Source organism: Urocitellus parryii, chromosome 11, assembly GCF_045843805.1.
Source record: "Urocitellus parryii isolate mUroPar1 chromosome 11, mUroPar1.hap1, whole genome shotgun sequence".
In the NCBI taxonomy this organism is placed as follows: Eukaryota; Metazoa; Chordata; class Mammalia; order Rodentia; family Sciuridae; genus Urocitellus; species Urocitellus parryii.
In genome coordinates, this window is record NC_135541.1 from 3,387,839 (window position 1) to 3,414,802 (window position 26,964).

The window sequence follows — 26,964 nt, forward strand, 5'->3', positions numbered from 1 at the left end:
CACCAGCAAAGGAAACGCAAATGACACAGCAGAGACCATTCCAACTGACACCAAAGACAAAGGCTGACCACGGCGACCGATGAAAAGCCCCTACACGGTGGCCCGACAGGAACCCGGGAAAGACAGGAGCAGAAGTCCGCAAAAAAGGACGAGCATAAGACACACTGAACTTCACTCATTAAAACTTCACCGAGGCTGGCAGTGGTGGCACAGCCCTGTCGTCCTGTGCCGTGGGAGGCTGAGGCAGGAGGACCACAAATTCAAGGACACCCTCAGCGACTAACGAGATGCTGTCTCAAAATAAAAAGGACTGGGGATGTATTTCAGTGGAAAAGCACCCGTGGTTCAATCCCCAGTACAAAAAATAATGATAAAATACAACAAACTTCATTGAGGCTGATGTTACTGTTTGCCTGTGAGGTATCCCCAAAACCTCCTGTGTTCAAGGGAGATAATCGGATTGTGAGAGCTGTCACCTAACCCATGGACTGATCCATTTGATGGATTCTTCATCTGGAAGCACTACTGCGTGGGTGTTGACCGTATGCAGGTGGCACGTGGCTGGGGGAAGTGGGTCACGAGGGATGTGCACTCGGGGGTTACCTCTTGTCCCTGTGGCTCCGTAAGTGCACACATCTTTGTGTGCGTGTGTCCGACTCCCCCCCCCCCTTTCCTGGTTTCCTCTGCCACACCCTTCTGTCATCATGGCCCAGAGCAACGGAGCAAGCCAGCTGTGGACAGACCTCCAAAACCACAAGCCAAAATGCACTGTCCTCCTCTAAGTGGTCATGTCAGCTTTTCATCACTGACCAAGATACCTGACACAGAAGCTGGTACTAAGAGTAGGGTCATGACTGTGACTAACCTGACCATGCGGCTCAGAAACCTCTGGAACTAGTTTGTAGGGGAATCTGAAAAGGCTTGGAGAAGCCAGCTGGTGAAGCCTTAGAATGTGTAAGCGGGAATCAACGGTGATTCTGGTTGGGTTTAGAAGACCACAGTGGCAACAGAAATGTGGACAGAAAAGACCATGCTCACGAGGTTTCAGAGAGAAATGAGGATTCTTTGGGAAACTGGACTAGAGGCCATTCATACTATATTCTGGCAAAAAAAAAAAAAAACTTATCTACATTTTCCCCATGTTCTGAGAGTTGGGGCTGAATTTAAAAGTGATGAATTAATTAACATGGCAGGTTGATTTCAAGTTCGCACAGCATTCAGGCAGTGACAACAGTGTTGCTGGCAACTTCCAGCCAGGTTTGCTTGTGAGAATCAGAAGCAAAAAGCAGAAAGGAGAGATTTTTAAAACTTGTCATTTGGCCAGAGAAGAAGCCCAGACAGCAGTGGGGCTGAGGAAGGTGTGACTGTCGAAGAGATCACCACCAATAAGGAGAAGCTAAGTACTTTGCAGAGTCCACAGGGAACATGCCTTCAGGATGGCAACTCAGCAATCAGCAAGACCACACCCACTGCAGGCTCAAGGGTGTAGAACTGGAAACTTCTTTAAGAGACCATGGGGGCAGCCTGCTCACACAGGGATGCTAGGAAATCGATTCTGTTTTACCAGGCTCAGCCATGATCCAGGGGGCCCAGCTACTGCTCAGGCTGGTGGAAGATCCTGGCAAGGTCCTGCAGGGGCCGGCTCTCCAGGAATGCAGGATTGAAGGGGTCCTGGAGGCTTCCACGGATATTTCAAAGGAAGGCCTGGGAGGCCAGGCAAAGAGCAGCAGGGTCAGAATCCCTGCAGGCAGTCCCTAGAGAGCCACGTATGGAGGTGTAAGAAGCCAAAGCTAGAGAGGAGACCCTCTAGGATTAAAGGCTGCCAAGGAAGTATGCTGGCTGCAAACAAAGTCAGCCTAACAGAGAGGTCACCTGGGCTGCACCTGGCAAGGCCACAGGGCAGCACTGCTCAAGCCCTTCCGAGGTCTCATCTCACCTGGTGCAAACTGGAGGGCTGGTCTGCTCAGCTGGCTGCCGTACTGTGGTCCATTCCTTCTTTCTACACCCTCTTCCTCCACTTTGGGATGGAAATGTTCACTCGGTGCCGTTTTATATTGGATTCATGCAACTTGCTTTTCGTCATTTCAGGGGCTAACAACCAAGAATCCGCCTTAAGTCTCAGAGGAGAATTTAGACTTAAACTTTTGGGCAATGGTGAAACTGTTAAAGGCTATGGGACGCTCAGAGATGGACTAAATGCATTTTGTATTTGAAATGGACATGAGCTTTTTGGGTGCCAGGGGCAGAATGTTACAGTTCGGATGTGAGGTATACCCCCAAATCTGTATTAATGCAGGAATTTCCAGAGGTAAAATGATAAGGTTGAGAGCTGTAACCTCATCTGTGGATTAACCCGTTTGATTAATTAGCAATTTTAAAGGACTACTGTTCTGGGTGGCAACTGCAGGCAGGTGGGGTGTGGCTGGAGGAGGTGGGTCACTGGGGGCGTGCCCTTGGGGATTCTCTTGTCCCCCTGGCTCCTCCTCCTCTCTGTTTCCTAGTTACCAGGAGTTAAACATCTTTCCTCCACTACGGTTCCACCTTAAGGTCCAGAGCGATGGAGTCAAGTACCATGGACAGAACCTCTGAAACCATGAGCCCAAATGAATCTCTCCTCTTACTTAAGTTGTTTTGGTAAGAAGTTTTGGTCACTGTGGTAAAAAGCTGCTAACACTGTAAGACCCCCAGCGTTGGACACCTCACCATGAGGGCAAGGTCATGGGGACAGGCCCAACAGGCCTGGCAAGTTCCAGAGAGGAAGCAGCTGACAGACACTGGCACAATGCCCGCCAACATCTCTGCGACGGCGGGGATGTGGGGGACTGCGTCTCAGGGGCTCATGTGCCTGGTCCCCAGTGTGCAGTGCTGAGGTGCCGGAGCCTTTGAAAGGTGGGGTGGCACCAGGTAATGGGGTCAGGGAGCAGCACTCTGAAAACGGACTGATTCCGATGAGTTCTCACAGCAGTGAGTTGTCATAAAGAAGCAGCCTGGAATCCCACTTCTAGAACCAGACGCACAGGCTACTCAATGGCTGCATTACTCGGGGTGGTGAAATACCAGGAAAAGCCCAAAGGCCCCCCAGTAGGAGACTGGTAGAACAAACCACAGAACATTCACCCCTAGCGTCCCACTCGGCCATAAAAAGGGATGCAGACCATGCCCACGTGGAGTGGAACGCAGGACAGTGTTCACTGAGAAGTGCAGGGTACAGAAGAGTGTGTGTGGTGTGCTTCCAACTGAAGAGAGAAAGGGGGGAATCACAAAGATATACACACACTTCCTTTTGAAGAATAAACAAACGAAAACACCAGAAGGATAAACAAGAAATTGAAATCCTCCAGGAGACAGGACAGAGAGGAGCAGGAGGGGACGGGATGGCTAGGAGTCTCCAGTGCACACTTGATGACAGTTGTGTATTTCAAGCTGTGTAAAGTTCTTAAAAATGGAATCAGAAAGGAAGAAAAGCAAATTTAAAACTGCAAATATAAAACAAATTGAAACAAATGAATCCTACCAAATATCAAACTGGCAATGTAACTCCACCAAGGAAAGAATTATTTCCAGGGCCCCGGGTCATGCATCACGTCTGCACCCAGTGGGACAGAGCCTCAGAGCAGAGCCACGAGGCCACTCAACTCTGTCGGGACAGGCTCTCCGTCAGCATCAACAATGCGGTTCTCAAAGCCTGTGATGTAGGCTGGAAGGCCAACAGGTGAGAAAAACTTACCAAGATCTTCGATTTTCTGTGTAACAGAAATATCAATAAAGTAAGGACCAGAAACCAACATGAACCATGCTTGAACAGGGGCTTCCCACCTCTTCCCAGTGAAAGGCTTCACAGTAATGAAACCCAGATCAAAGCAGCCAGGCCCTGGCTTCAGGGACAAGGCTCCCAGAACAGGGGCACAGCACCCCAGGACACTGGACAGCCCAGGAAGGGAGGCATGCCCCGAACCAATAGAGCAGGTGGAAGGGAGCTGCCCGGCCACCTGGAGGGCTCCCGCTGGCCAGTGTGGGGATGGGCACATTGGAACTGGCAGAAGTGGGCAGAACAGCAAGAGATGAAGTGACCCTCACGGACAGAAACCAGACGCCTGAGACCCCAATGCCCAGGGTAACCACCATTAACCACCACACCAACCTCCCACTCCAAAAGCGGACAATTAAAAGGGAAGTTCTGAACCTCTATTCAGAGTTCTGTGGAGGCTTTGGTGTGGTACATCCCTATTCCCAAGGAAAAGCATTTTATTTTTTTTTAATTTATTTTTTAGTTTGAGGACAACACAATATCTTTATTTTATATTTACGTGGTACTGAGAATCAAACCCAGTGCCTCACACATGACAAGCAAGCACTCTACCACTGAGCCCGAGCCCCAGCTCCAGCCCGGAAAAAGTACTTTTTGAATAGAAGAGTGCAGGTGATGAAGGATCCCAAGAGGACACCAGAAAAGCCCGACACAGGCAGCTCGGCCGAAGGCGGAGCCCAGGAGGGACGGCCACAGGACAGATGCTCACATGCAGCCACAGTGCCCTGAGAGTTCTTCCCCAAGAAACAGGGAGCCAGCCTGTCCACTGCAGACATGGGGTAACTTGGCCAGCTGAGACACCCGACACCTGTGCCTCCTGGCGGGGTGGGACCTGAAGCACAGAGCCATGACAACCGAGTGCTCACAACAAAATCCAGAATCGACCTGAGCCATTAGCCCTACTGCCCGCTGGCGAGACCTGCTGGGATGCACCAGCAGACTGCACAAAACGGCGGGGCGGCCGGACAGACCCACTCAGTCTCCCTGGAAGGCCTCCCGATGAGAAAGGCAGAGGCTACTTACTATTCCAGACGGAAGAGACTGAAAGCAGTACAAGTTCAAAACCCAGACTGATCAGAAGCCACCCAGGCTCACCGGGGCTGTCCTGGGAGGCCGCAGGGTGCCTGAAGTGGGACCACACAGCTGTGGGTATGTGAAAGGGCATCCTTGTTTTTAAGATGTGCACGCTGCAGATTGGGAGGTAAAGCTTACCTATCTGCAATTTGCTTTCAAATAGCTCCTTGGGGAGCTGGGGTGGGGCTCAGGGGCAGAGCGCTTGCCTAGCATGTGTGAGGCACTGGGTTTGACTCTCCTCACTGCGTATAAATAAATGAGTAAAATAAAGGTCCATCGAAATCTAAAAATAGGTGTTTTAATAAAAGGCTCTGTGGGGGAGATACACAGAGCTGACAGTACCCACAGGCCACGGGTGGCTCCTGGTGATGAGGACACAGGTGGGGCTCTGGAGAAGGCCCCGGAAGGGGGAGGCATGCTAAGGGGAGGGAGATGGAGGAGCAGGCTCCGAGCCCACCGGGCCAGCACTGGTCTGATGAGGAATGCTTCTCACTGGAGCCAGGGACCGGAAGATGGCTTTGGCAACCCAGGAGGCGAAGGCCTCATGAGGAACATGTTAGAAAAGCAGGAGTCCAGGCCAGAAGCGAAGGACACGTGGGAAGGACGGGGACCCATGTGAACAGACAGAAATAACCAGTGGAAGCTTCTGGAAGGAGTAGAGATGACAGCCAAGGGGATGCCAGAGGGACATCCCATTCTGAGGGAAAAGAGGTGACAAGAAAGAATGCTGCCCACACGCACACTCCCCTGACCACCACAGAAAGCACTGTCTGCGGGAGCCTGGCCACGGCAGAACACCGTGGAACCACCCACCGTGGAACCTCCCGCTGGGCCAAGGCGGCCAAGAACACAATGTCTCCAGGGCCACTTTCCACCCAGGGTTCCTGCCATTGAGGGGCATAGCCTGGGGAAGCCAAAACCCAGGCATTCTCCCCTCTACCCGCACTTGCTCAGATGCCAGAGTGTGGATTCTGGGAACAAACTTTCTTACAACAACTAACTGGGCCCGGGACTGGCCGGGGTCTACCCTGGTGGGTGTGCCCCATTAGCTTAGTGGGCTCTGCAAAGACTGTTCCCACACAGAAAATGAGCTCCACAGGAAGTCCTGGTCTGAATATAAAGGCGAAATATATAAATGAAACTTGTAAAAGACAACACAGGAGGGAATCCTCAACACTTGGCAGAGACAAACTCCTTGATGTCTAGTGAGGGAAATGTAGACTGAAGACTGACACACAGACTTAATCTGAATTGAAAATTAATGTTCAGCAAAAGACCATCAACAGAGCTGGAAGAGAAGCCAGGCCCAAGAGGGGTAAGACACCTGCGTGTCTGAAGAGGATCCCACCAAGGTGGACAGAGAAGGCCTACAAACAGAGCCCACACAGCTGGACGACAGAAGAGGGCAAGGACGGAGCATGTGCTCACGCGGGAGGAGACCCTCAGGCCCGTGAGCTTGGGGCACAGGGTCCCCAGCCGGGGGAGCACACCAGCAGGACTGTTAGAGAAACAGGCCAGCAGCCGCTCTGCAGCCGGAGAGGGTGGGCAGCGGCTCCAACCTCGATCCCCAGCTGGTGGATGTGCAGACTGAACAAGCCCTGCGAAGCGCCGGGCAAAGCTACCCAACCCGACCCACGCTAGCCCAGGACCAGCACTTGCTCTCCTGGGCACATCCCCAGCAGGAGCGCACACCCCACACACCAGAACAAAGTTCATGGCAGCGCCATCCAGAAGGGCCAGAAGCTGGAAACGACTCCAGCACCTATTTGCAAGGATGAACACCGTGGGTCCCTGTACAGCCACAAAAGTGGCACTGCCAGGGACAGCGCTGAGGGGTCTCTGGAGAGACAAGCTGCAATAAGCCCCCTGCCACATGCAAAAGGGATAATGCTTTGGACAGAAACAGAAGTAAGGAGAGCATTTCCTCAGGGAGGTTCAGGGTCAGGTGAGGGGATGGACAAGGGGCTTCTGCATAATGGCCAGACCCTGCACTGACATGATCGCTTTGTAAGGACCACACTTCTGTAGAGATAAACCCAGAAAGGATCACAGCCCAACCCAAGTGTAGAGCACAGAGCTGCAAAACTAGGAGACAAGGTGGGACCAAATCAGGTGACCTCGGTCAGGCTTGGAAGTGACATTTTACACAACACCAAGCACAATCCATGAAAGAAAGGACTGGTGGGCTGTACTACATCCAAATTAAAAACTTGTGCTCTGCAAAACACATCAGTAAGAGCTGAAAAGAGCCAGCCACAGACAGGGGAGAATATCTCCAGACACATATCAAACAGGAGACTGCATCCAAAGCAAAGATACACCTGTTCAGATGTCAGAACAGATGCCTCATGGAAGAAGATACAAAGGTGGCAAATAAGCTCATGGAAAGACGTTCAGCACCATGTCACTAGGGACCTGCAAATCAAACGAGAAACACCACACACCTGTGGGATGGCTCAGCCCCAAACACTGCCCAGACAGGATGTGGAACTGTCGCTGGTGGGAATGCAAAGTGGCAAGCTCTTCTTATCAGATGAACACACACTACCATACACAGCCCCACAGCACACACTTTGGCACTCACCCGGTGAGTTACAGATTTACTCCACTCACAATCCTAGTATAACAACTTGATTCACCATTGCCAAAACCTGGAAGCAACCAAGATGCCCTTCAGCAGGTGAGTGAATAAAAGAACTGGTGTATCCACACGATGGAGTACTTCCAACAAGGGGGATAAAAAGCCATCAACACACGGAGTGCAGAGGAACTGGGAGTGCCCACTGCCAAGTCAGAGGCCAGCCTGAAAAGGCTCCATCCAGGCTGAAGCCAGCTGCAGGAGATGCTGGAAAGGGCAGAACCTTAGAGATGGACAGAGACTAGTGGTCACCAGGGCAGAGTGGGAAGGGACAGAGAGCCACAAACAGGGGACATTAGGGCAGTGAATCATTCTGCACTCACCAAAATTCAGACCATATGATACACAGGGTGCCTTAACACTGACCATGAGCTTCAGAAAATAATAATTAATCCACCTGAGTTCCACAGGCGTGGCACACCAATGTTGAGACCTTAAAACAAGGAAGCAGGGGCTGGGGGTGAAGGGGCCTCTGCACCACCTACTCACCTCTATTAAACCCAAGACTGCTCTGGAAATAAAACCCTCCCATTCCCCCCCCCCCCCGCTTCTGGTACTGGAGATTGAACCAGAGGTACTTAACCACTCAGCAACATCCCCAGCCCTTTATTTTTTTATTTTGAGACAAGGTCTGAGTTGCCAAGGACAGCCTTGGACCTGTGATCCTCCTCACTCAGCCTCCCCGGCAGTGGGAATTACAGGCATGTGTCACCACGACCAGCTCGTCCCTTTGTTTTACCTTGTGGGACTGGAGCCCTGCAAGCTTCTCTGTGCCCATGTTGTATTTCAACAGCAGGAACTGGCTTGAGAGTGACCATGAAAGCCCCAACCCCAACCAGTCAGCTAGGGGTAGGGGCCGTCTGCACATAACTGCCCCAGACCTGTGCAGGCAGAAGCCACCTGTGGCTGAGATTCAATTATGGACTTAAACTTAAGAATTTTACACTTTTTTAAAATATTTTTTTGTTATACATGGGCACAATGTCTTTACTTTGTTTATTTTATTTTTCTGTGGTGCTGAGGATCGAACCCAGTGCCTCACAAATGCGAGGCAAGCGCTCTGCCACTGAGTCACAACCCCAGCCCTGTACTTTGAATTTTAGTTCATAATGACAAGAAAATTTGCTTTTGGACTTTAATTTCTTTAAACATAAACTTGCAAAGACATTTAACTTGGGGACTTTGATCGTTATCTAGGAAGTTCAGCCTGGAAATGCGTTCAAATCGGGAGCATCTCTACGTGGCTGGTCTTTTCATTGGGGGATCTCAATGCTGCCATTTACCCTCACTGCAGGGCCTCTGATACGCTGCAGGATTGAAAGGGGGGACGGATCTGGAGGGATGGACCAGGGACGAGGCTTCAGCAGCAGGCGGAGGAGCCCCGAAACCCACACACGGTTCTGAGCTGACACAAGCTGCGCCAAGTACCACAGGTCACTGAGATCGACCAGCAAAGGCGGACGACTGGGGGAAGTGGTCCCTGGAGGGTTGGAACCGCCCTGGGGGTGACTAGCCTCTCCCCCAGGATAACAGCCAACCAGAGACATGACTGTAAACTCATCGGTTAAGGACAGGGATCTGAGAACCAAATGTGGGAGAAGTGTTACCAGAGAGCCTCCCTCCCCTGACCCCATGCCTCCACGCAGGGCCTCCCGGGCCCCCTCTCAGCCCAGCCCAGGTTCAGGACAGGAAGAGCTCATCCACCTGGGAGGAGGGGGGTTCTCTGGTGAGGAACGGGGCCTGGGCTGCTCGGCCCCCCGCTGCCTCCTATCTTCAGGTCGGCAGCAGAGTGGAGTCGGAGGCACCGACAGGCAGGATGTGAACCCCCACCAGCATCAGAGTCGGCCCAGCTCAGGGACAGGCCCCAGCAGGGGCAGGGGGCTCTCGTGTTCCCACAGCTGCTTTATGAACGCCATATAAAGAACAGCGTGGCGTGATCTTCCCCGTCCCGCCCAGCTGAGGCTGACCTGGACAGGACCTGGACGGCACACCTGCTGCACCTGCCGCCCCCCGCCCCCCGCACCATGCCAACTGTCTGGCCGACTTCCTCCTGCTCGTTTTCTATTTACCTCATTTCCAAACTTATTTCCTTCTACTCGTATTGACTTTGTTTTCCTCCCCAAAACTCCCAGAGTTGAACATTAGTGCTGTCTCTTACTCTCCCCGGCACAGGCTTCCAAAATTGTGCCTTTCCAGCAAGGGCCACTTGCATCTCACAATATCAGCTTTTCATTTAGTCACTTCTATTCTGATTTCTTCGTTCACGTGTTTAAAAAGAAAAATTCTGAACTTTAGAGTTAGTAGTTCAGACTATTGCAGCGGGGGGCGGGGGGGGGGGGCCTGACCTTGGGGCACTTTGGTCAGAAGATGCTATAAAATGAGATTTGACAGTAATTCTCTTGGGGTAGGGTGATACCTGCTTGGTGGCCTAAACCATATATATCAGTGTTTGTAATTTTTAAGATTTGCTTCAGATAGTACCCACCCCCTGAACAGGATACGCACACTCTCTCAGATCATCTTCCAAACCACATTCTGGAGCACACCCATGACTGTGCTTCCGTTGATCCATCAGTTTACTGAGAGCTGGGCCAAATCACTACGATTGTGGGTTTGTCGGTCCCTCCACACACAGCCATCCATCTGCCTTTCCTGGAGCTGTGTGAGCAGCTCAGGGATCAAGCCGCTGTCCTACTACGCTGCCTGCCTGGTTACTGCCCAGCAGCCTCCTGGACCCTGGACCTGCATTCGCCCTTCATCTCCTGTTGACGCTCATGTCATTAAGCTACATTCTGTGGCGCCAGAATCTGAGCGAGACTTCCCACCTTCTACTGCCCACAGCAAGATGCAGTGGTGGTCAGAGCCCAGCTTGGTCCCTTAAGAGCCATGTCACCAACCAAAGATGGGACAGCCAACCATCAGTACACAACACGTCAGGCACGTTCCATCCCTGAGGTTTGAATCCACTCACCCAAAACGAAACAGAAGGGAAAAAGCCACTGGTGTCCCCCTTGGAGGACACAAGGGAACATGCCATCATTTCATCCTGCCTTTCCTGCGCGCACTACGCCTCAAGGTGACCAGCCGATGGGGGAAGCCTGAGTCACAGAAGCACTACAGTTGGGATCCGGAATGTCCTGTGTTGAAGGCTTGGTCCCCAGTGCAGCAACCTTCAGAGGTGGGGATCTGGAGAAGGGAGTGGTCACAATCTGACCACATCAGTGGACAGTGCCTTCCTGGTCATGACTGAACCCACTCCTGGAAGTCGCAGGCTGTGGGGCCCAGCTGGAGGAAGATTATGGTGGGCATGCTCTTAAAGGGCACCTCTCGTCCCCAGCCCCTTCCTGTTTCTCTCCCTGCTTCCTGGCTTCCAAGAGGCCAGCAGCTCTTCCCTGCCACACTCTTCTGCCATGAACTTTTGCCTCACCTCAGGCCCAAAGCAAGGGAGCAGCCAGCCATGCTCAGAAATCCCTGAAACCGTGAGCCAAAATAAACCTTCCCGCTTCTCAGCTGTTCTTCTCGGGTAGGTGTCACAGTGACGGAGGCTGACAGGAGGCACCCAGCCGGCACACAAAGGTGTTCCAAAGCAGGATGTGTCCTTGTGCACCCTCCAGCAATGACTGATAGCATGCAACAGTCATGATGGCTGCTGCTGTACCAGAGGAGGAAGCAGCCGGGTGTCACAGTGCTGCAGAGACAGAGTCCAAGTCAAAGAATCCTTGACCAAAACAAAACCATGCACCCGATCACACATGGATCCCTGACTCGGGAAAAGAGGGGACAGACAGACAGCCTTAACTTCAGAGCCTCAACCAAGTCCAGACTGGGGGATGGATGTTCTGCAGAACACCTCTTCCACAGAGAAAGGAAAGAGAGAGACAGGATGGTGGCAGCCACCGAAGACACAATCCCCAGGGCAGCACACAGGTGCACCCGTTGCAACACACAGACAGGAGTTTTGAACTAATTATTTTAAAAGTTATGAAATTATTGAGGAATTCTTAACATTAGCTAGATATTTCATGATATTAAGGAATTATTTTTAACTAAGACAGCATAAGTTTTCAAAAGACTCCATTATTTTGTGGAGGAACATAGGAAATATTTACAAATGACTTACAATGACTGGGTGGGGGAGGCCCAGGGTGGGTGCAGCTGATGGGTGTGGGTGCACTGGCTGTGCATGGGCTGTTTAATGATGACATGCACACAGGAAACTCGGTGCAGGCCTCAGCAGTCGCACTGCACAAGCACTTACCAGTGTCAAAGGAGCAGTCTTTACTAATGGGTACAAGGACGTGAGACAGGGAGCCGGAGCCCGTCTTCCCCATCCCAGCCAGCTCCACCAGCTGCAGCCGTGGCGTCGTGGCAGGTGGGAAGCGGTAGAACTGGAACGTGAAGTACACGGACTTTGGCCACGGAGCTCCTCGGTGATCCTGGGCCACTCTGCACCCAACAACAGCTCTGATTAATCAGGCAGCCACAGCAGAGCGCCTGGGTGGGATGTACGCTTGCCCAGGGACACAGTCACTAAAACAGCTTCACTGTGGCCTCAGGAGGGCCGCAGCCACGTCAGGCACAGTGAGTCTCCTGGCCTGAGGGTGCTGCCCCAGAGCTACTCTGACATCTGGGAATCAGGCAAACATCATGCATATTTTAATTAAGGAGAGAAGCCTGGGCAAAGCAGGCTCCCTGGCACTCAGAATGGTTCTGGGTGGGTCCTAGCCAAAGTAAAGTAGAATCAGATGGCAGTTCAAAGGTTCCCAGCACAAAAAGAGGAGACGGGAATGCTAATTACCTGATTTGATCATTACACATAGTATACATATATCCCACCATCACACTGCACTCCATAATACACACAATTAAGTGCTAATTATTTTTTTTTAACGAAGAACAAATTAATCAATTAATTTGAAAAACAGCGCTACTAGGCCCAACAAGATGTGAACACAGCATCTGCCAGGTCAGAGCCACGTCACAGCTACTCTTCAACACAAGGAAGCAGGGGCGTGGCAGACAGGAAACTCAGCCGCTACCTGCTGAAGGCAAGAAACTGCAGCACTATTTCATTGCTCTGTAGACAATCCGCTTCTTCCCTTTGAGGGTCGAAGTGCACGGGATCCGTGGGACTGACAGCTTCGGCAGGCCGCCTGCTGGCATCCAGAATCTCAGGAAAGCCGGAGGACTGCAGGAGAACCATGGTGGCTCTGGAGAGCTGGCTGCCAGAACTGAAACAGACACAGTCCTCAGCCAGCCCGCGGGACAGGGGCACAGGTGCTCTCCTCCTTCTCAGAGAGCTGCTAATCAAAGCAGGTGTGACAGGGGCCCTTGCCTGGCCCCACCCCTCCTGGTGCCCACCTTACCTCCTTTGCTGGGGTCCCACGACAATGGGGGCATGCAGAGGGGTGAAGGGCAGCTCCTGCAAAGGTTCAGCAACAGGGGCTTCCAGGACCAAGGGAGTCTGACTAAGGTCGGCTTCCAGATGAGAGATCCCGCCCTCCAAAGGAAACTCCTGCTAAACAAAATGGGATTCCAGGTGAGGCCACCAAGGATGCTCAGCTCTAAGGGGGCTGATGACCACTGCCTCTGTAGGGCTGTCAGCCTCCACCACCACAAGCACAGGAGGCTCAGTTATATTGTAACTGCAGGTGAACAATGAATGACTTTAGTATAAGTATGTTCCATCTAATACTTGGAATATGCTTATGCTAACACATTATTTGTTTTGCATCCAAAATCTTAACCGTGACTCCTTTATTTCTCATGATTATCTGTAAGTCAAGAGGGGCTGGGGTTGTGGCTCAAGTGGTAGAGCGCTCACCTAGCATGTGTGAGGCACTGGGTTTGATCCTCAGCGCCACATAAAAATAAAATAAAGATATTTAAAAAAAAAAAAAAAAGAAACAGCAAGAAAGGAACCACTAAGTTTATGAACAAGCCAATACCACTGGGAACATCTGATGCCTGAGATGGAATGTTAACGTCAAATCTCAGAGCTGGCCAGTGCGTCTGGATGCTGCTCTGGCCACGGCCAGTCCTGAATCTTCTAGTTATTCCCTCTGAGGCAGGTTATCTGGGTGGAGAGGACGGCGGGACTCCAAGCCCCCTCTCCACTGGATCACACTCTCAGCTTCTGCTGAGCATCAGCTCTCACATGATGTCTCAGGCAAAAATAAAAAGATCGCTTCACAAATAGGGGAGCTGCAGGCGTGTTTCAGAGCAGGGTGGCACGGACGCTCACATCAGGAGTGCCTGCTAATGCATGACCGGAAGGGACTGTTTTCCTCTGTGCTACCAGCGTGAGACCAGAGGTGCAGTCCGCAGGACCAGCTCTGCAGGGATCCCCACAGTCAGGGGCAGCAGAGGCTATTTCGGCTCCACCTGAACCCTCCCCTAGCAGCCAAGAAGGCCCAGCTCAGCCTCCTCCACCGCCCTCTGCCACCTTCCTTCTCCTTTCACCAGGCTCAGGGAAACCAAGCCTGAGTCAATCACCCACCGTGGCGAGAACCACATCTTTCCTCATTCTCCAGGACAGAATGTGCTTGTCCATGAGAAGCACAGAGGGACACAGTGGCCCACCCCACCCATCCCACAGCCCACGTCTCAGAGCCTACTAAGGTCCTTGTCACCTAACCAAGGACCAGCTCAGCTCAAAATCCCAAGGCTTGCCAGCAGTCGGGGGGATGTGAGGCAGGAAGCAGCATGGGGGGCACTTACTGCCTGGGGCTGGGAGCCCTCTGGTGACCGTGGAGTGGCTTTGGCTGAGCGGCACCGAGCCGGGGACTGCGGGGAAGTCACCAGCTGGGAAAGTGACAACTGGAAGGCAAGAGAACTCATATCAGCTAATGAAACCCCCTACACTCACACACAGGCATGCGCACACACACGACAGAAATCCAGGGGAACAGAGGACACTCATGGCCAGCTGCAGAGGGGAGCAACTCCACAGCCTCCTGGTCAGCAGCTGTGTGCAACCTAGCGCCTCTCCTAAACCCCCCTCAGCACACAGAGCCGGGACTGTGGTCTCCCAGACCACCACCTGAATAAGAACACATCAGTGAGGAAAAGCAAGCAGACGAGGGCAAGAGTAGACCCTTGGGCTTCACTTCCACCCCTGGACTGGATACTTCCAAGCTCCCGTCTGATCCAGTCACCTATGTCCCTGCCCTGTGAGCCTCCCACCAAGACAGTGACTGTATAGGCAGCCGCCACGGGCTCTGGAGACAGATTATCCCACCACCTCTTTATCATGTGACCTTGTGAAGGTCAGCCAGCCTCTTTGCCTCAGTCCCCTTACTTGTAAAAAAAGAAAAAAAGATGATCATGGCACCTGACCTGCAGGACTCCTGTGAGAATGAATGGGAATCCATGGCAAGGCCTGGCGTGGGGCCTGGCACATGGCAGGCCTCTAGAAAGGTCTATGTTTATATTTGGAAAATGAATGCCTGGAAAAAAGGCGGGGGGGGGGGGCTGCACTCTACTGGAGATGCTATTCCCAGCACACGCTGCTGTGGGATGCTCACTTTCAGCGGGGACAGCTGGCACCGAGGCCCAAAGGAGGTGCCAGCACAGAGAAGTCAGTGAGAGAAGAGCTGGAGAAGGGAGGGCGAGCAGGACGGCAGGGCATCCTGGCAGCATCTGCAGGGAGCCAGGAAGACCACTCGGTTCTGCTAAGCCCCCGAGACCAGGAGGCACTGTAAGCCCTCCCTGCCTGTGGCCCTGAACACTCAGGGCGACGTGGAAACCGCTGCAGGGAACATGCCAGATTAAGCCAGTGGGGGGGCCAGGAGGCAGTCCACAGCTGGGCATCTCCAGCACACAGATGCTCCCCTGGGGCCCAGCTCCCAAGCTGTGTGCCCCACACTAGAGCCACTTCCTGCAGACAGCCTGGGTCACTGAATCACTTGACTTTTCTAGAAGTCAACTTCCATGCAGCACTAGCAGACAAAGTCACCAGGAAGAACAAGCCAACTCTGACCTCAGTCAAAATCATGCCGCTAGAGCCACCCAGGGCCACGGGGAGCACCCTGCAGCTCAGTACACCACAGCCATATCAGCCACCGAGCATCAAGGCCAAGCCAGGAAGAGCCCTCCTCTGCACACAGGTGAGTCGGGCCCACATAGGTGCGTGCTGACACACCTGTGGCCCTGAGTGCACCAGCATGTGGCCTTGGCCCTCTCTCCTGGCCGAATAGGTCAGGGAGGGGTGAAGACCATACCTCAGTGTCTCCGAAAGAAACAAGAGGCCCTCAGTCCTAAGGGCATCTCCACCAGCAGACATGACTGCCAGGAGAGCACAGCATGTCCTGGAGAGAGACCTCTGATGGCAGAGGAAGCCACCACCCCAAGAGCCCCACGCTGAGTCAGCGTGTCAGGATCAGGCTACGTGACAAGTTGGGAAGGCACCAGACGCCCCCAGCCAGCGGGCCCCACCTCAGGGATGAGAAGGAGGCAAAGAGTGCTTTCAGGGGTCCACTGGGGCTTATTCTGGAATTCTGAAGTGGATCCCGTCAGGCCTGGACTTACCCCTGGTCCCACAGGCGAGTCCTGGGTGGCCGCAAGACCCTGGGGTGCTGGCACAGGCAGACCTGGGAAGAAGCACAGGAGCCGTCAGCCTCGGGGGTTCAGTGCAGCCGATCCTGACACCTCTCTCCACCCTGTGGACACTAGAGCCAGCAGCAGCTCCGGTGCCGTCCCGAGGCTCAGCGGTTTGCACAGAAGGTGGCAGACGCTCCGTGAGGCTCCGCTGGAGATCAGACTGGAGCGTGCCTGCCGTGCTCCGCCTCACAGGCTCTGCCTACCTCCTTCCTCCTGAGCTGTGCAGTCTAAGTGTGGCCCAGTGACACAGGACAGTTCTTGGACACTTGAGATCTCTTAACACATCTGCTCTGCTCCCCATCAGTGTTCAAGGTTCGCACACGTCGCTAACTTGGGAGAGTAGGGCTCCCGGCTCCCTGGTCCAACCCACAGAGACGACAGCCCAGACGGTGGCCCCGTTAGTACCCACTGGATACCTTCTGGTCCCTGAGTCCTGTTTACTCCAGGGAGCAGCAAGCTGGGCTTCCCAAGGCCTGCCAAGGAGGGTGGAGGCAGGCTATTCACACCGTCCCCCTGGAGCAGGGGGCGGACAACGTCTTTGACACTAGAGAGGCCAAGGCTGCTGCCCAAGAGCCTGGGGCCACCTGCACAGCGAGCGGCCTCCCGCAGAGCCCCCAGCGCCTGCCACCTGCCGCCTGCCACAGCAGGGGTGCTTCCAGGCAAACCCACCCATGGCCACTAACCCTGTAGGCTCATTCACGCACGCCTCTGCCTTCCCCCACTGTGGTCACCACCTCCCGTTGACAGTGGAGCCCAGCCTAACAAGGCACCTCTGTGCCCCGGCCCCAAAGGCCAGGTTGCAGCAAGCACAGGATGTGAGCCCTGGGCATTGGCCTACAGAGGCCCTGCTGCTAGCCCTCAAGGGACAGTTGTCTTCAGGCTGTGCCCTGCCAGCTCACTGCATTCATCTTCATGGGGACAGACTCTGCCCACCCCTTGAGCTTCCAGAATCACCCAAACCTCCTGAGAAATCAGGTCCTCTCCCCAGGGTCTGGCCCAGCCACATGTGGCCACCAGGCACGCCCCTGGCTCCCCTCCCTCCCCTGCGCCTTTGCTCCCCAGGTTCCCACAGGGCCTACATGTGCCATGAAAGGTCAGGCAAATGGCTCTTTCAGACGTTCCTGGAATCCTGTCCTCAAGGGCACGCAGCTCGGGGCGGGCACATGTTCACAGTGCAGATGCCATCCACACAGAGATGGCCAGCAACTTCCTGTCCCAGTCTGGACCACAGCAGAACAACACAGAGACTGCCTGCCTGAAGGACCAAACCCAAGAACAGCACCCAAAGGAGCACCGCCAGGCCCACTGGCCCACGAGCCGCTGGCCATCTGGGCTTCCACAGTCCCCAGGGAGGTGGCCAGCTCCCTGTAGGCTGAGGCCCTGCTGGAGGGGATGGCCAGAGGGAGCACTGCAGCCCAAGTGACCTGACCACCCAGCCCGCTGAGGCAGTGCCCGCTCAGGGGCCCCGTCCCCTGACAAGCCAGTTAAATGGGGTTCCCAGGAGCCCTCAAACAGTCTTGTCAGGAGAGCCTGCAGCTCCCGAGTGCACTCCCCGGCTTCTGAGGGAGCAGGCAGACCAGCCCGAGCCTGGCTCCCAGGAAGGCTCCTCACCAGGAGCAGCGGAGGGGTGCCGCCGACCCCACCAGCCCCCAGCTGCACCTCTCCACAGGGTCCTGGGCATCTGCTGCAGCAGAACCCCTCTACCTGCTAAGAGCCTGCAGTGAAACAGGACATCTGCCAGAGCACGTCGGCTTTGTTCCACCCAAAATGGGGTCTCAGAGAACTCCGCAGGCTGATTTTGGTAACGAGGAAAAATTGCAGGAAATGGCTCCATTATCTTCAGCTAAGAGAAGGCCGGCACTTAGGAGCCGTGCTCCGAGCATCCTGCAGGCGAGGAAAACCTGAGTGTTGAGAGGCTGTTCCACCGAAGCACGCCGAGCGCCCTGTGCCCTCCCCCAGTCTCAGATTCAGGCACGATGCGCTATGGATGTTCAGGTGGTTCTTTATATTGTGACTTATTATGCAATTGTACCTTCCAAGAGAGCAAAACAGCCTAAAAGAGGGTCCGGCAGTCTTTGGAAAAGACACCTGCTGCAAGCCCCAGGCTAGAGGGTCAAATCCACACCCCCCAGGAAAACGTGGGCTGAGAGGAATACACCAAGACCACAGAATAACTCGTTTTCAAATCTTTTCATCTTAACACTGTCAAAGTGGCCATTGGTTAAGCTGCTGCTTCCTTCCCAGAGAACACCGAGTGCTCAGGCAGTGCCCCCAGACCTCCCCCCAGACGGCAAGCCTGGTGGAGAAACCCAACTCCCCAGCACACCAGTGTACGCTGGGAAAGCAAACGGGACCCAAGGCAACATGTGTGGGCACAAGGACACACGAGCAGGTGCCTGTCTGTGCCCAGGGACACGTGTGCCCAGGGACACATGCAGAAACACCCAAGACAGAGCAAGAAGAGCAACACCTTGCAAGTACAGCAAGAGCCCCTGAAAACAGGTGCCTAAATAAAAGCTGGCACATGGCCATGCAGGACAGAGGAGGTCAGCTGGGCAGTCCAACACGTGAGGATAGCAGGACAGGTTTAAAGTGAAAAGAGCGAGAGGCTGACCACTCAGAGGGTGTGACCCCAACTACATTAAAGAAAGAGAGGGAGGAACCGTGTGGCAGGCTGCCGTGAGCCCACTGAAGCTGCGTGGCATGCCAGGGGCTCTCCCTGCACCTGTGCATCAGCGTGTCCTCATACAGTACCTGTAGGACGTCAGACGTCCTACAGAGCCGAGAGACACACCGGCTAAACCAATGACACCAATTAGCAAAAGAGTGCAGTGGAGGCCGGGCTCCAACCCCAGGGCCAGAGTCAGTGTCGGGTCCAGCACAGACTCCGTTCAGGTAAGTGAGCTGGACATGAAGAGGAGCACAGGGACCCAGAGACGCACTTTTCCGCAGTCACACTGAGCAGCTGGAGGCCACCAGCACCAAGAAGGGGCAAGAGGGACTAAATCAGTGGTTCATGACACTGTAGTAGACCGCTGGCCGGAGCAGCCCCTGTTAACTGCTGGAGACAAGGGGGGCCCCCGGCAGCAGGTCCTGCCTCCCATCTGAACACCAATTTTCCCTGACACTCCATTACTCTCCAATCAGTCTCCACACGCCACAAACCGCTGTCAACAAAATCTCGACAGTCCACTCCCGTTATGCCGGGTTAGCTCTGCGAAGCTCAGGCACCCACACTTGACTTAACACAGCCCTCAGGAGGCCAGACGACTCCAAGCCAGGCGGGCACATGTCCCACCGAGTCACACAAAGACCCAGGCTTAATGCAGCCTCTGCCTTCTGCTCCAGAAAGGAGCGCTCCTCGTCGGTGTTCTCCGACAGCACTGTGGATGAACAGAATGGCAAAGGCTACACCATGACACCATACTAAATTCCAGGCGGCGAGAACTCCCAAGGTACCTGAGCCCCTGTACCCTGGCCTGTCCTCAACAGAGGTGGTCCTGATGATGCATGTTGGACAGAGAACAGTAAAGAACTCTGCTGCTCAGTACAGCCACATGAGAAGCACAGCCAGAGGTCTCTCCAGCCATGCCCATCAGCCCCGCTCACCGCAGTCCCACAGGAAGCAAGCCGGTGCAGGGCTCCGCTCCTCCAGCAGGTGGCTCCACTAGCAGCACACAGGGACCAGGACTGGCGCACAAGGTGAGCCCCCGCAACCCCCTCATTCCCAGGTTAACCACAGGAGGGGGACCAGGGGAGAGGGGCTTGGTTTCTGTCTCCTGAACTAGGGAGCTACTGAGTGACCATCTGTCCTCTCTAGCTGGACCCTTCTTCGTATGCAAATTAACACACACCAAAAAAAAGTTAAAACAGAAATAAGGCAAAGGAAGGAGAGTGCTTTCCCACCTCTACCTCCTACGCTCACTGATCACCTGCCTGCCTTGCACAGCCACAGCAAGACACAAAGACCAACAGCTAAGAGGACCGGGGGGCAGCCTCTGGCGTCCCAGGAAACTGTGGAGGCAGAGGCGCCCGTTCTGGAGACGTGGGTATGGTCCCCTGGGCATCTTCCCAAGGGCCTCATTGGGTAGGGGGCCTCACTGGACTCTTTACCCACAAATCCAAGCTGCCTTCCTGAGACACCTGCAGCTGAGGGATAGAGACCGCAGCAGGCGGGCCAGGGACCTGACGGAGGAGAACATTCAGTTTGCAGAACAACTGCCCAGTACCCTCAGGTGACTAAAGGGCCAGGTACCCCAGGGGAGAGCAAGATCCTGAAGGAGGAGTGGGAAGGGGCAACCCCAGGAGGCTGCTGCCTAGCAGCTCACAGCAGCCCCTGCCAAGCCAAGGAAAGGCCACCTGGGCAGCAGAGGAGCCTATGGCCACACAGCAGGGTGTGGGGGAGGCACCACTGTCCCAGACCCATCTCTGGGATCTAGAGAAAGATGCCCAAGAGCAGTTTCCAGCCACCAGACTGTAAAAATAAGGATGGGGGCTCGGGATGTGGCTCAAGTGATAGCGTGCTCACCTGGCATGCGTGAGGCACTGGGTTCGATCCTCAGCACCACGTAAAAGAAAATAAAGATATTGTGTCCACCTAAAACTAAAAAATAATTTTTTTTAAAATAAGGATGAATCCATCTTTAGCAGTCCCCCAACTAAAGGGCTTTGCCCCTACTTCTAGATAAAAAGTCATTCTTCCTCAGACTCTGATCGCAGGAATGGGAAATGGGGAAAATCCAAGAAGAGATAAAGGGAGACGTGGCAATGGCGTGGGTCTCCCTGCTGAGCGCACACAGACCACAGGGAGCCAGGGGACAGCGTGCCCCATCTTGGTGGACTAGACCCAGGTGGACAGGGGATGTTCCACAGCCTGCCAGAGCCCTGCACCCAGGCCACCTTCGGGGTCAGTGTCAAAAACATCACGGCCCTCACCAAAGCCACACCCGCCCTGAACCACACCCTGCTGTTCTTCAGCAACCTCACGCACATGCCCAGTGACCAAGGGCGGCTGTCACTCTCCTGCCGCTGTGTGACTGACTGGACTCCCCTGAACTGGGGTCAGCGCTGCCTGTCGGAGAGGACATTCCACCAGGAACAGCACGGCAGGCAGGCTGGGGCACAAGGGCAATTCCACGTGTCCCAGGATACACGGCAGCTGCCCATGTCTAACAGCCCCTGCTACAGGGCTCTTTTCAAAGCTCTAAAGCAAATGATCCAAAATTCTGGTACCCCTGGAACATGCAAAAGCAAAATATGGGTCAAGGAAATTCTCAAGTTTATAAAACATAACGACGGAGTGCCCTCTAGTGGCTCTGTGCACACTCTCTCCCTGTAGGTGATGAATAGACCTCTGCTCCCTGGCAATTTTATAGGAAAAATAAAAAGGATTATTCATAACGGAAAGCCAAAGTACCTCACTTAAAGTGACAGCCACATATCGTTAAGACTTCCAGAGGAGCCGTACAAGTTGGTAAAATATTGAAGTAGGAAAGTTTCCATCATCAGTTAAGCACTCGTGGCTGTTTGAGCCTCTTAGATGGGTCTTGGGAGGCAATGTCTTCAAATGCCTGGAACCTGAGCTGGAGGCGATCATATTAACACAACACGAAGGCAGCAATAAATCCAAATTAAAGAAGCCAAATTAAATCAGGTTCCATCCGTGTGGATCAGCAAGTCCCACCGCAGCTGAAGCACACATGGTGCTACTGTGGTTCATCTGCACAGCGGCTCCATTTCTGACCCTTCCAGTAACCAAAGCCGACACCTCTCTGCAGAGGACGTGATGATAAATCTCTAGGTAAGGACCTAGAGGTGCGCACCCAGTGGCTCTGCATCTCAGGCAGTCTCACTGCTGCCCCACGTGCCCAGGAGAATAACTCTCCCCTCTGGCCACCAGCATGGGGATGAACTGCAAGCCGCTCTGTGGGGGCCACTCTGTGGGGGCCATCCTGAGGCCTCTCCCCTGGCCCCACAGCACTGCTTGAGCCCTGAGGCTACTCCCCGCCCAGGTCTAGAGGGCTGCTGGAGGACAGGCCGCTGCTCCCTGGCTCTGTGAAGGACAGAACAGCAGCATCGTCTCGGGGACAGCACGTGAGTGTGAGGATCCAGCCGTGCCTGACATCAGCTCTGCCTCTGAGCTTCCTGTCAAGGGATGGCCAAGGACGCCTCTCCTGTGGGAAGACAGGCAGAACTCGAGGACCCACTCATTTAACAACTTTGCATGCTGGGCAACCCAGCAGTGCAGCAATGTCGGGAAGGGCCCAGGATGGGGACATCTTCCACAGGGCCACCAGCCCCTGCCAGCTTTACTCTGCCCAAACCCATGCCCTCTCCTGATGGCTTTCCTTTGGGGAATCACCCTCCAGCCCTTGACCACACAATAAGGGACAGGCCCAACCTCCACACCACAAGCAACATGTGACACAGGACCTTCGTCCCCAGCCAGGTCTCCATTGGTCTTTACAGCGTGCAGGCAGGTGACACTGCAGAATGAGGGGCTCTGTCTCAGGACTCTACGGGAACAACTGGACAAAACAAGTGCTCTGCTGGAAGCCCTAAGCCCAGGGAGAGCCCTGGAGCTCCGGGGTCACCACGGAGAAAGAAGCCACGTCTAAGGAAGGAGAGCTGAAGGGCCGGAGGAGGACAGCACGTGACTGTGAGGACCCAGCCGTGCCTGACATCAGCTCTGCCTCTGAGCTTCCTGTCAAGGGATGGCCAAGGACGCCTCTCCTGTTCCTTCTGAGTTAAACTACCCTAGCACACACAGGAGTTCTGATCAGACGCCTCTCTCCATGCCGCACGGTGGCCAGGATTCCACTGGGTAATGCAAAGTAACAAGACAGCCCACGGGGAGATGCACCACGGCAGTCCAGGCTGCACAGACACCTGCCTCTCGTCTCCTCTGTGCATGAGAGAGGCTTCCCAGTCCCCTGAGCCTGGGTGGGCCTATGGCTACGTGCAGCCAACAAGGTGGGGGGAGAGCAAGTGTCACTTCTGGGCCACCATCCTCGCTGATGGAACAAGGTCCTTTCAAGGCCTCCCTTTCTGTCTGGCTGGTGAACAGCAATACTCAAGATGGCAACTGCCATGTAGGTCCATGACAAGCAGAGCCACCTCCAACTGCAACCAGCACATAGTAAAAGATAAAGCCTTTCGTTTTAAACCCCAGATTTGGGGATTATTTGTTACCAAGCAAACCTGACTAACGTAGTCCAAAAATAGCAGACAACATGCTATTATAAAAAATAAACAGTGGTATCTCCAAAGGCCATGGGATGCTAGAGAAAAAGCTCTGTCACAGACAAGACCCTCGAGCTGAGCTTCAAAGACCAGAAGTTTCCATAAGAAAAGGCAAGAAGGGTTTAATAGATACATATGTTTTTTAATGTGGGGATATTTAAAACACTCCCAAATTCTGAAAGCAAACAGGGCTGGCATGCAGCTCAGTGGTACAGCACATGCTTACCATGCATGAGGCCCTGGGCTCCAACCCCCGCACCAAAAAAAAAAAAATAGCAAAAAACAAAAAACAAAACTATAAAATGGGGGCCCAAACTCTACTTGGAAAGAAAGCTTAAAAGAACTTTTACTATTAAACATGATAGATGGGGGGATAGGGAAATCGCTCAATTGGTGGAGTGCTTGCCTCACCTGCACAAGGCCCTAGGTTCAATCCTCAGCACACACACACACAAAAAAAAAAGTGGATGGGAAGGATGAGAAATAATTAAGCTTTCAATTTTCTAAAAACTTGAAGAAACTGAAAGGATGGAATTAATATAGAGGCACATAAAATTAAAACTGAATTGATTAGAAATAAGGATAAAAACAGAAACTTAAAGGAACCAATCAGTAAAACCGAGTGCTAGTTCTTTAAGAAACTAATGACGTCTGGGAAGGGCCCAGTGTCAGGAGGACACCAGAAAGGAGTCTCGTCACAGTCTCAAGTCAGAATTCTAGAAGTGAGGGCAACTTTATCCCAGCAGCTCTATACCAGGTGAGATCAGCAATGGCTGCATTGCTCCAAGTCAGCTCCAGACAGGAGGAAACCAAAACAGATCAATACTCTTAAGAAGAAATGTAAATGGTCATCAAAAACCCTGCAAGGGCTGGGGTTGTGGCTCAGCAGTAGAGCACTCGCCCACCACATGCAAGGCCCTGGGTTCGATCCTCAGCACCACATTAAAACCAGTAAATAAAATAAAGGTATTGTGCCCAACTACAACTAAAAACCAAATTAAAAAAAAAAAAAAAAACCTTCAAAAGGCATCAGGTTCCGGGGGGCAGAGGCGTCTCCCCGACCTCCCAGCAGCAGGTCTGCCTCCTGTTGGAACTACTTTAAAGCAGGAAAAGATGGGAAGCTGCCTCCCGATGAAGAAAGAGGAAGGAAAGCTAAGACTCGCACCTGCAGGCCCAGGTCAGACTGGGAGTGAAAACGAAGTTCTGCTGGAACACAGCCATGCCCGTTGTCTTCTGTCATCTGATGGCTTTGGGGCACACCAGCAGAGTCCAGCAGCTGAGGAGAGACCGCCTGGCCCGCGAAGCCTAAAGTAGTTACTAGGTGGCCTCTACGGAAAACAAACCGCTGGCCTTGGCCACGGGTGAGCCTCAGTTCTAGAAGCAGAAATCCTGAACACACGTTAATCGAATTAAGGATGACAGACCAGTCACTCTCTACCCCTCCAGCCTTCCTCATCCTTTGTTTTTCTAATAGACTATTTTTTGAGCAGTTTTAAGTTCACAGCAAGACTCAGCAGAAGGTGCAACACCTCCATGTACTCCCTGACCCCACCCTGCACCCCCTCGCCCACGATCCCTGCACCTCCTAATACACGTGGTGGCTGGATGGCTTGCACACAGCCTCTCAGAGCACCTGAGCTCACAGACCGAGTCGGCACTCGCTGAGTGGACGGGGAGAGGGAGGGCGGCAGCCAGGGAGAACCGACCAGGTGAGGAGAAGCTCCTTGGAGAGGCGTCCTGCTGGCTGCCTGGCTTCCAGCAAGACTCAGTCTCTGTTTCAGCAAACCCTTGGTCAAAAGGGGTCCAGGCAGGTGGTCACTGCCCACTGATGGTGCCAACCAGAAGGCTGGCAACAGCAAGGGCATGGTGATACTAAGGACAGCCCCTGCCCCGCCAGGCCCGACCCTGTTTCCCGTGCTCTGGGCCCACTTCTGCTCCCTGTTGCTCACCCAGGCCTGGCTTAGAGAAGCACCTCCAGGGCTGAGTCGCGGACTAACTCAGTGGTGTATGCTTTGCAACCTCTTCCGGGCAGAGATCTGCCTTCTCACTTTCTTTGTGGAGTCTGCTCCGTAGGAAAGGGTTTTCCTATCTTGATGCTGTCACATTTCGATCCTCTCTGTGGCTGGTGGAAGCCTCCCACCCTGGAAGTCACTAAAGCATTCCCAATTCTGTCCTCAGAGTCTTCAAGCTTCGTTCTTCATATTTTTACCATTAACCCCTCCCATTTTACAGCTGAGGACTGAGGACAGAGTGGAGCATCAGGCAGGAGGCGAGTGGCATGCCTGACGGCCCAGCCTCTCCTTCCAGGACCTGCTGTTTGCGTCCAGCACAATGTGCTACAGGTTGACCGCGGTGTGAGAAGAGCTCCCTTCGCCTACCTGGAGTGCAGAGGCCATGGCCTGCTGCTCCCCAGCTGCGAAGCAGGCAGTGTTTTTGAATTCCTGACTACTAAAAAGTGTCACAAGCCTCCTTGACCCCGCTCCGTCCCACAGGAACTCTCTGTTCTAACAGACACCTGGGAAGGTGTCGTGGTTGTCAGCTCAACTTCCTGAAGCTGCTCCAGGAAGCAGCCTGTGCGCCTCATCCCCCTGGGTGGTGAGAGCCCCTCCTAACCACATCCCTGCTGACCTCACGCTATCAGACAGCTGGACTTTCCACAGAGGAGAAACGATTTCTTGTTTTACCTTGCATTCTCCAATCTCTAGTAAAACTGAGCATCTTCCAGACGTGTATCAGTCACCCTGATTTCTTCTCCAAGAATTTCCTCCTCATGTCTTCTATTTTATTTTTATTTATCTGTATCTTATTGATTTAGAGGAATTTTTTTTTTTTTTGGTGCCAGGGATTGTACCAGGGGTGCTTAACCACTGAGCCACATCCCCAGCCCTTTTTTACATTTTATTTAGAGACAGGGTCTTGCTAAGTTGCTGAGGCTGACTTTGAACTCACAATCCTCCTGCCCCAGCCTCCCAAGCCACTGGAATGACAGGCATATGCCACCACACCTGACATAGAGAAAAGCTTTTTAACGATCTTTCTTCTAATTTTGATTTTTAATTCTTTTAATTCTAATCTTCTAATTCTAACTTTTTCTGAAATTTCTAAAGTTCTGTTTTTTATTCCATCTGGAATTTATTTTTGTACTGTAATGAAGTTTGGATTGAATTTTGTTTTCCACATGGACAGCTAATCAAGCCGCACCATTTATTGGCTATTCCATCTGTCCTCCTTTTGGTGGGCAGAGTTAAGTGCTCCCCACGCCCAGGACGTCCACGTCTTAACACCCACGCCTACCACTGTGTCCTGTGCACTGTCAAGGGGAGTAAGGCTGCTGATCAGCCGACTGGGGTGGGGAGACTGTGCTGGATGGTGGGCAGGCCCAGTGCACCACAACTGTCCTTGTTAAGTAAAAGAAGGCCATAGGGTCAGAGTCAAGGGGGGCCTGAAGAGGCCAGCTGCCCCCCTGCAGATGGAGGAGGGCAGCGCGACACAGGCACCTCCAGCCTCTAGAGGGCGAGGAAAGGCTCCCCCCACCACCTCCAGGAGCCTGTCCTGCTGACGCCTGGATTTGAGCCCAAGACCCACTCTGGACTCTGTTCTA

At 53.5% G+C, this 26,964-nt stretch overlaps 1 protein-coding gene across 1 annotated transcript in view; it reads right to left on the reverse strand.

Annotated features, from left to right (window-relative positions):
- Positions 1–26,964, reverse strand: part of Nphp4 (nephrocystin 4) — a 100,810-nt gene that overhangs the window by 25,705 nt on the left and 48,141 nt on the right. The window contains exons 12-16 of the mRNA XM_026386062.2: positions 16,050–16,111; positions 14,241–14,339; positions 12,887–13,035; positions 12,560–12,751; positions 11,779–11,966 (exon numbers count right to left, since the gene is read on the reverse strand). Coding sequence (XP_026241847.2) covers positions 11,779–11,966; positions 12,560–12,751; positions 12,887–13,035; positions 14,241–14,339; positions 16,050–16,111 — 690 coding nt within the window. The remainder of the gene's footprint in view (positions 1–11,778; positions 11,967–12,559; positions 12,752–12,886; positions 13,036–14,240; positions 14,340–16,049; positions 16,112–26,964) is intronic.